Source organism: Ruditapes philippinarum, unplaced genomic scaffold (assembly GCF_026571515.1).
Source record: "Ruditapes philippinarum isolate M1 unplaced genomic scaffold, ASM2657151v2 ctg3211_1_1_1_1, whole genome shotgun sequence".
Lineage (NCBI taxonomy): Eukaryota > Metazoa > Mollusca > Bivalvia > Venerida > Veneridae > Ruditapes > Ruditapes philippinarum.
In genome coordinates, this window is record NW_026859748.1 from 9,070 (window position 1) to 19,686 (window position 10,617).

At 33.0% G+C, this 10,617-nt stretch overlaps 1 protein-coding gene across 1 annotated transcript; it reads right to left on the reverse strand.

Annotated features, from left to right (window-relative positions):
* Positions 1-8,500: 8,500 nt before the first annotated feature.
* On the reverse strand, positions 8,501-9,370 carry LOC132757785 (galactoside 2-alpha-L-fucosyltransferase Sec1-like). The gene has a single exon (XM_060749171.1). The coding sequence runs from the start codon at positions 9,368-9,370 to the stop codon at positions 8,501-8,503; it is 870 nt and encodes a 289-aa protein (XP_060605154.1).
* Between the last annotated feature and the right edge of the window lie 1,247 nt (positions 9,371-10,617).

A 10,617-nucleotide genomic window follows, 5' to 3' on the forward strand; every position in this document is an offset into this window, starting at 1 on the left:
TCTGATTCTATAATGGAAAATTTATGAACCTTTCCCCTTTGGGAAAGGGTTCCCGTTTTCACTTATGGGTGAAATTTTGCCCACCTATTCCTATTAAGTTTTTAAGAGAAAACAGGGAGCTTTTTAAAATCTTTTTATTTTAGCAGATACACTCCCCTTTTTTCTGAGAAGCCCTTCTTCTGGTTTCTAGTGGCCCTTTTTCGGGGTGAAAGAGTGGGGTTTTTTCCCAAAATGTCCACTCCAAAAAATTTTTTATTTTGTCCTCAGTTTTTGGAAAATTGGGGGGTGGCGTAGGTATAAAAAATTTTTCTTCCCCTTTTAAAAGGTGTTCTTTATTGCTAGGTAATGACTTAGCTGGAGATAAGGTAGTGGTTAATCCACTTGTAACTGACACTCCTTGTGTGGATCAGATACCTGACCCCATTGAGCAGGAAATTCCTGACCTTTACCCTTCATGTGCAGTTACTCGAGCTATGGCTAAGAAGGCCATTCAAGAAGACAATTTTTGTTCAGATATTGACTTAGCTGATACTTTTATAGGTCAGTCTTTTGATAATGAAATAAATTTTTCTCACACTCCTACTCTGCCTGAAACTCAGACAGATTTTTCAATATCTGACTTTTCTACACCAAGATCTAAAGATCAAGGTCATGACACGCTGTCAAGGTCACAGCTTATCCAGGAACAACAAAATGATCCTGAGATTTCAGTCCTTTTCAAAAGGCTTTTAGTGAAGATGAAGCTTTACAATGGCCTTTAAGATGGCCTTGTGCCCTGTTTTTCTTTGGGTCCTCCTGGGCTTCTTGCCGCTGGCGCTTGTTGCTGGGTCGGGTGGGGGCTGCGTTCATTGGAAAACCTAACCAGTCAATACCTAAAGCTCATTTACAGCCTATTCCTGCATTTGATGAACCTTTTAGTAGAGTTATTATTGACTGTGTAGGTCCATTACCAAAAACTAAATCAGGTTCTCAGTACTTATTAACTATTATGTGTGCTTCTACGCGCTTCCCTGAAGCTATTCCTTTAAGGAATATTAAAGCCAAAACTATTGTCAAGGCTCTTGTGAAATTTTTCACATTTGTTGGTTTACCTAAATCAGTACAGTCTGATCAAGGGTCAAATTTTATGTCTGGTATTTTCCAGCAGGTCATGCACGAGTTAGGAATTACTCAATATAGGTCTTCAGCCTATCATCCTGAAAGTCAAGGTGCATTAGAAAGATTTCACCAGACTCTGAAAAATATGATAAGGTCATATTGTTTTGACACTGAAAAAGACTGGGATGAAGGCATCCATTTATTGTTATTTGCTGTAAGAGAATCTGTTCAGGAATCTCTTGGCTTCAGCCCTTTTGAATTAGTATTTGGTCACACTGTCCGAGGACCCTTAAAACTTCTAAAAGAGAAATTCCTGTCTGAAGATGACATATCTTTAAATTTGCTTCAGTATGTATCAGATTTTCGAAATAGGTTGACTAATGCATGTGACTTAGCTAGGGTTAATTTAAAATCAACACAAAGTAAAATGAAATCAAGGTATGATGAAAATGCTCTGGAAAGAAGTTTTAACCCTGGTGATAGAGTACTTGCTCTTTTACCTATACCTGGAAAACCATTACAGGCAAGATACTTTGGTCCTTATACTATTGAAAAGAAGGTCAGTGACCTTAATTATATTATTAATACTCCTGGGAGGCGAAAGCAAAAGCAAATGTGTCATATAAATATGCTAAAAGAATATTTTGACAGAGATAGCAAAATTAGTAAACCTTTATCTTTTGTAAACTCTGTTCCACAAAATCAATGTTCAGTTGAATCTAATAGGTGTGAAAATTTTGAAAAGTCTGATCCTGGTTCAGCGAAGCTTGAAAACTCTGAAAAATCTGGATGAAAAACTTGCTCACTTAGAACCGTCGAAACGAGATGAACTGAAACAGCTTATTTATGAATATGAACACTTATTTCCTGATATTCCCACACGAACTGACAAAATACATCATGACGTCATTCTTGAAAACTCTGAACCAATAAAACAGCATCCATATAGAACAAATCCAGTAAAACAAAAGTACCTAAGACAAGAAGTTCAGTATTTATTGGATAATGACTTTATTGAACCAAGTCAAAGCAATTACAGCTCTCCATGTATTCTTGTACCGAAATCAAATGGAACATATAGAATGTGTACAGATTATCGTAAAGTGAACTCTGTAACAAAAACTGATTCATTTCCTATACCAAGAATTGATGACTGTATTGACAAAATTGGAAAAGCAAAGTATGTAACAAAGTTTGATCTTCTAAAAGGATTCTGGCAAGTTCCACTTACTGATAGAGCTAAAGAAATATCAGCCTTTGTAACACCAGACGGCCTATATCAATATAAAGTCATGCCCTTTGGTATGAAAAACTCACCAGCAACTTTTCAGAGACTTATAAACATGGTAATATCTGGGCTACACGGATGTGACGCATACATTGATGACGCAATCATCTACTCTGATGAATGGGAGGAACATCTCACAACTATAAGAGCATTCTTCGACCGACTTAGTGATGCTAAATTGACAGTTAATCTTGCAAAAAGTGAATTTTGTCATGCAATTTTAACATTTTAGGACATGTAGTGGGACAGGGTAAAGTAAAACCAATAGAAGCTAAGGTCAAAGCTATCTCTGAATTTCCTGTGCCAACTTGTAAAAGACAACTGATGCGATTTCTTGGTATGGCAGGGTATTATCGTAAATTTTGTAATAATTTTTCGGTTATTGCAGAACCATTGACAAATTTGCTAAAGAAAAGAAACAAATTCATTTGGAATGACAAGTGTCAAATGGCATTTGACAGCCTTAAAGCAATACTTAAGAGTGCACCAGTTCTCTTGGCACCAGATTTTAATAAAAACTTTAAGTTAGCTGTAGATGCTAGTGACATAGGTGCTGGAAGTGTATTGATCCAAGAAGACAACAATGGTGTTGACCATCCTGTTTGTTACTTTTCTAAAAAGTTTAATGAACATCAGAAAAATTACTCTACTATAGAGAAAGAGTGCCTTGCTCTTATTCTTGCTATTCAGCATTTTGAAGTTTATCTAACTTCTTCAAAGTTGTCTGTTGTTGTCTTTAGTGATCACAATCCCCTCACTTTCTTGCATAAACTTAAAAACAAAAATCAAAGGTTGTTGAGGTGGAGCTTATTTTTGCAAAATATAGTCTTGACATTAGACACATTAAAGAGAAAGATAATTTGATCCCTGATGCACTTTCACGTGTCTAAAACTGTTATTTGCAGTATTTTTTAACATTTACATGTATATGATATGATTGATTATTTTTTCTTGTTGTTGTTTGCTATTGTTTGTAAAAGCATTTATATGATATGATTGGTTATTTTTTTGTTGTTGTTTGCTATTGTTTGTAATACATATATATATGAATGTATAAAATTGTTTAACATTTCTCCTATGTTATTTGTAAGTTACATATTTTGAATTTATGTAAAAGAAATATTCATTTCATAAATATTTCTTTTTCTTGAAGAGGGGAAGTTTTATGTATGCAACTTATTACATGTATATAATTTATATATGACCAGTTGGTATTTCCAATATTATCATTGTTCTATTTTTAGAACATAAACTACATGTATGTGCTAGAACGTTCTTAACTGTTGTAAAAAAAACTCATGCATTATATTTAGATTTCTGGAATGATCTTTATTGGTGAAGTTGCTAGATTATGATTACTGTAGTAAATGGAAGACGATTCTAGAAACTTCTTAGTTAATATATATTAGGAGACATTTTTCATTACTTTTACCTTTTAAGTCATCAGTGATCTTTAAGTCATCAGTTACCTTTTAGTCATCAGTGATCTTTTAAGTCATCAATATATTTGGAGTATTATTCAACTTGGAAATTAAGTGATTTATTGGAGCTTGGATTATTAATTATTCTTGTGGATTTTATCGTGGGAATTTATTCTAAAGTGTTCTTGGATTTAACTTGGATTTAACTGTGCTATTGAAAAAGGATCGTTCCAGGATCAGACTAGACATTTGTAATTTTTATTTGGACTTCAGGTATTTGTAAAGATAATTTGTTATTTTATTTTTCTTTAATAATTTTTCTGTAATAAATTTGTTATTGTTACAAGTTTGTTGCTGGCTTTTCTTTCTCGTTACGCCTGGCTCGTAACAGACTGTAAAGTTGATTTGGTACTCCTTCTATTGTCATTTCTACTTTTGTTATTTTAGGATTGTAATAAGTTTCAGTTGATGTTCTGTCTGGGTCTTCAAACAACATCAGAATACCATTCATACTTCTGGCTGGAACATTTAGATTAATATTCCAAAGCGTATCAGATTTGTTTTTAGTTATTTTCCTGTGTCTAAGTATTCTGTCATAAAAAATAGGTATTTTTTTACCGTTGACCTGTTGTCTTAGTTGTCTTGCAAGTTCTGTGTCAGACACCATATCAAATTCCAAACATATATTTTTGATTGTATAACTTGAAGTAGCATCTGTTGATTTAATTACTTTGTCATAATCATTGAAAGTAAGTTCATATTCAAGTCTGTCACCGAGACCTGCTTGGTAGAATGGCATATGCGTTTCTAATAGTTCAAAATCAAGTGGGATGCAAAATCTGTTTTTGTATGCATTTGCTATAGCCTCGTCTTCTTTGTCTGAGGAAGCATTAGCAGCACCAACTCTGTGTTTCAACATGTTATCTTTACCGATACCTTGATAGGCCATATAATCACGCTCATATTGAGACTTCCATAAATCAACATAGCAATGGTAAATATCACTATCATCAATGGACAAAACTTCATTTCCACTTATTTTTATTGTTGTTTTCTTAATTATTGCTCTTTCTATATTTTGAAATATTGTTGCATTTACATCCTTAGAATTTATTTCAATTTCAAATGCTAATTTTAAATTAACTGTTCTGGGAACAATGACATCATTACTACTTAGATTAGGAAATCTCACTAACAAGTGTTGATTTTGGTCGATAGTTGAAGGATTATTGGTTATAACAACACTTTGGCGAATTCCTCTCACACCACGTGGTTCTCTTATTCTTCTGTAAGGGTTTAATTTTTCTCCAAAGCCGACATTTTTAAAGGATATTTTTAACGAATAAAAATGGCTGAAGGTGGAACGTATTTTGATAACTCTGCGTTTGATAAAGATGACTATGATGAGGATAAGGAATTAATTGTAGATGAGGATGATGAATTTAATAGAATTATACAAAACCAAAGTGCTCATATTGAGGATATTGGTGATGATGTTGATACAAGAACACACTTAATAGTAGAACAGAAACAATATGTAGTTAAAGAATATTACAAGATGATAAAAGAAAAGTATGGGTTAGACCCAGTATTTATTGATTATTCAAACTTTGAACTTGGTCCTGCTAATAAAACACTATTTTTAAAGTTTGGTGATATAGATATTCAAATTACTGCCAAAAAAATGTGGTAGTTTTATAAACTTGGGTTCTTTGGCGAGTAGAATTGGTAGTGGTGGAGCAAATGCAATTAGAGACTTATTAAGCTTACCTGCTTATACATCTACAACTAAAATATTATCAGCACAAGCGGTTGAAAGGTTTCAAAAGGCGAAAGATAAACTACCTAATGTTGATAATATAGAAATGACTGATTTACCTAATGCAGCTGAAACTGTAGCAAAAATAATAGAAACATCATTTACTGACGAACAAGAAACACAAACAGATATGACAAAGAGAGAAATGAATGGTGTCCTCAAGGCGATGACTACTGTAAAAGAAGAGATTGCAAATGAATTAGCTAAGCTAGCTGAAACAAAAAAAGATATAGAAAAAGAAAACGGTAAGTTAGAACAAGCCAAATCAGATAATGATGAATTCCAAATAGAACGGATAAGTAGTCTAATAAGAGATTTGGAGTTTGAAAAAAGTGCAAGACTGGAAGTGATTGATGTTAATAGAGATAAATTACGTAGTCAGGTAAATAGAATCAAAGAAACAATAAATAAAGTATTAAAAGAAGACACTACATTAGCTGAAAGAATAAAAACTTTATTTAAAGAACAAGGAATTACAATTGTTAGCGTTTTAACTGCTTTTGGAATGATTATTGGTGTTATTGTTGAGACTTTTATTCCTACTACAGGTGGTGGAACTACAACACCATCAAAACCTCCTCCAAAAGATGGTGTAAATGATTGGATAAAAAAAACAATTAAGTAATCTTGGTAAACTATTAGCCAGTCTTGCAGGAAAAGCAGCAGAAGCATTGCCTGGTATTATCGGTGCTATTGTTTCTTGGTTGCTTTCCTCTGCCGGCAAGGTTGTATCCTGGTTTGGTGAACATTTATGGTCTGTAGTTTTGTTGGTTGCTGGTTTATTGTATGCGGCGGCATCGGGGTTAATTAAACGTTAATGAATTTTCGTTTTTTTTTCAATTTTTTTCAAGAGGTAATATATCTTATACCTTATTAATTATTTAGCATTTCTTAAGCATTAGTATAGCATTACTCAACGTACCTTAAGTACGGGGAAAGCATTACTATAGCATTTTTGTACTTTTCCATTTGGGGGGTAAAATGAGAAGATTTTGTTTTTATATTTTTGGTTTACTTTAGTATTTTTAGCATTTTTTACACTTTTCCTTTTTTGGGGGTATTCCGGATTTAAAAAAAAATAAAAAATAGGGGAGTGTTCTAGACTCGCTAAATTAGTATACTACTTGAGGGATGTTGCACATATTCAATATTCCTCATGTACAGACTCAATCAAACCGAGTCTGCAATTCTCTTGTAATGTTGTTGTGATTAATGCTTCCGAGGGATCACTTTGTTTCCAGATTTTCTTACATCACAACAACAGGTATCAAGCGTTGTGTGGCAGCTTTAAAAAGTTGCCCCGTACTTCACTTCAGTGTCGTTATATTTTTCTGGTCCTTCGGGATCATTGATGCCAGCACTATTATGTGTTGAGAATCGAGTACCGCTCAAGCTGGTGCGAGAGGCGTGAGGGATGTTGTACATATTTATTATTCCTCATTTAAAGACTCAATAAAACAGAGTCTGCAATTCTCTTGTAATATTGTTGTGATTAATGTTTCCGAGGGATCACTTTGTTTCCAGATTTTTTTACATCACAACAGCAGGTATCAAGCGCTGTGTGGCAGCTTTAAAAAGTTGCCCCGTACTTCACTTCAGTGTCGTTATATTTTTCTGGTCCTTCGGGATCATTGATGCCAGCACTATTAAGTGTTGAGAATCGAGTACCGCTCAAGCCGGTGCGAGGGGCGTGAGGGATGTTGCACATATTCATTATCCCTCATGTACAGACTCAATCAAACCGATCTGCAATTCTCTTGTAATGTTGATGTGATTAATGATTCCGTGGGATCACATTGTTTCCAGATTTTTTTTGCAAATGAAATTGCTAATATTACTCATTTAAATAATGCAACATACGACATACATACAATAAATACGCTTGATGCCGATTTGCCGGTTTATTGTGTAGGTCAAAGCAGAGGGAACAAAAAAAATTGTTTCCTTAAATGTCTTCTGTTGGGATCATGTTTGTGCCTAGGTGTGAGAAGGGATTTCATCATTAATTTTGAACATATCAATGTCGCATATATCACATATATCTCATTTCAGCTTCGATCTGTGTCAAATTTGTGTAGTCTTATAATTTAAATCTTAATTGAATTGATTGTACGATCACCAAAATAAATTGTTTACTTACAGCTTCATAGATTACCAAACGGCGATACCACATGTGATGCCAGATCGTTTTTGTGTCATCACTTGTTATATTCACAATAAACTTACCAAAAACAAACAATTGCATGCCTTGATCAAAGAAAGACAAACGTGTAATCTTTTAACACGTTAACATTATCAGTGTTTATTCTCACAACATAAAGGTTTGGTTCGCAGTCACTTTACCTGTCAGTCAGTCTGTTTGTTAGTCAATCTTTAACTGCCAAATCTGATTTATTCCAACTATAACACAAGAAGGTTTTTCTTCAAACTCAAATGTTTACACTGGTCATACAAAGTCTATAACATATGTTCGATCGAAACAATAAACAATGTTAAATGTAAAAAAGATCATGCCAGGTTAATACAAAATGTATCGCCTAACAAACTGTATGTTAAGATCATCATTACTTGTCAAATGCTAGAAAATGTTATGTCCGCATAATAAGCATTTACCTCTTCCTTCGGTATTTGCGTAAATTTTTACCTTTAATAATCATGATAAAAAGATCTATCATTTATTTGTTTCAATTGTCAGGATATCTAAAATCACTTTTGCACAGCATCTCTAGATATCTGCCATAATGTCAATAAGTAATCTTTGAAACTTTTAGATCATGTCATATTTTAATGATTATCTGCAAGTATTACAATTTTAATAAATCCGGAAAAGATAAATATATTCATAATAATGTTATGTCCTAATTGATGTGCACACTATGATAAACCTATCCAGTCTTGGGGATAATAATCGTCACGATTAAATCGTGCAGCTAATACGCTACCGGTCTTTGGATATTGATCAAAATAGACAGAAGTCCCTCCTGAAAGCCACGCACCCCACCATCCAAATGATCCTGTTGTAACAACAACGTTGTCGCATAAAGTCATTAAAGCAAGGTCCTCACCAGGATCAGACAGAGTACTTATATTAGCATCTTTAATATTTCTTTTACACCATTTCTTATCATTAGTGACGACAAAAAATTGTACCTTTAAATATCTCATTTTAAAAAACTCCCTTGCTTTTTCAATAAATTTCATATCAGCAATAGCATAACCAATAGTTTGTTTTTTATTGCTAGTAATATCTCCTCGTCGAACATGGATGCATACACGTTTATATCCAGTCAGTGAAACTCGAGACAAAAACTTTTTTGCTTGAAGCAAATACTTTTCTTTTAACCTAAACACATATTTAATGATGTCATATGCTCCATAGAAATATTTCCATGACTGAAGGTACCCAAGCATTGTGATATTTTTTCCAGATTTTATTTCTCTTGAACAGTTGTAGTAAACTGCAGACTTCAATGCTTCGCATTTAACTATATTTAAAAGCTCATTAGAATCTAAGGGTATCCTGTTAGGAAGATCAAAGTATTTATTTATTGGATAATTTTCTGGTATGATAGGCAAAATGTCATATTTATGAGCTGTGCCAAGCAAAGATGCTATTTGAAACATTTGGTTACCAATACGACCCTTATATGCTCCCCTAGTTATAAAACGACCACAAGATGTCAGCATCTTTGTTTTTATCAAATAATTGTTTTTGAACGATTGTTTCTTCTCTGCAGACGACATTGCGGACACATTCGTAACAGTTATATTTTTTGAAAGAGAGAAACATATCTTCTCATTTTTGTAATTAGATATATTATTATATAAATATACACTTGTTGCAAAATTGCTTGTTAGATTGAAAGTATCAGAATTTCGGAGAGAACTGAACAAAATGTTCATTTCAAATATATAAAAATATATCAGCAAAATTCCCACACATAAACACGTCGTACAAAATAAACATATTAAACACTGTATCCGTTTTATTGCATGTTTAAGATTTTTAACGTGTGTTATCATTTTATCCTTAAACGTATGTTCACGCTAAATTTAAAAATGCACACTTCTGTTATATCATCTATATATAAGTTCATACACTTTATATTTTTTTATTCATAAAGTCACAGTCTGAATCTAAGACAGACTAAGTTTGAAGCAGTAAAATGTAAACTCTCTATTGAACGATAGAACTTGCATTCAACGAGTATAATGTGCACATAAAATTATTCATGTATAACAATAATTCTGCAACATGTTGTATAAAAAACACTTTAGATAAGTCATCACATAACAACAATGTACCCGGTAAATCCTCACAAATTTTGTGTGTTTTTTATGTTATTTATTCTGTTATATTGTTATTGTAGGTGGTTTTTACTCATCCTAAGGCATTAAATATTCAACGAAATATAAAAACATATCAAACATTGTTCGTTTTGCATTGTCATTATCACATGAATATCTTTTCTTAAACTAGTATGTATGTCAAATTGTATACGTCTCGTTTATTGACGGTAATGTTATTCCATCAGAAGGTAGGTTGCTTATATAACGTCATACACAGTCATAAACTGGGCCAGCATCTTTGAACTGCACTTGCCATTTTAGTTACAAATTAAGAGTTTATAATTGCATTTTCGTCGGAAAAGATATGCATATTTAAAGCGATATTGCCACAAAAATCTTTAACATTTAACTAAACAGCAACTGAAAACATGTATCTACTAATATTGTACATTGTTCAAAATAGCAAAACAACTAATTTAAACATTCTGTCACGACTTCACCAAGCTATGAAAGAAACATACACAGTTATTCATTTAGCTGTTTAAACAATATTCAATGTCAGCAGCTGAATGAAGTATTAAAACTTGAAAATTGCTAATGATGTTTGACTTCGTAGACGACCATAACTAATAAATTGTAGTATGGCAAATATGACACTTAAAAAAGGCTGCCACAGAATTCATGGATGCATGGACCTTTCT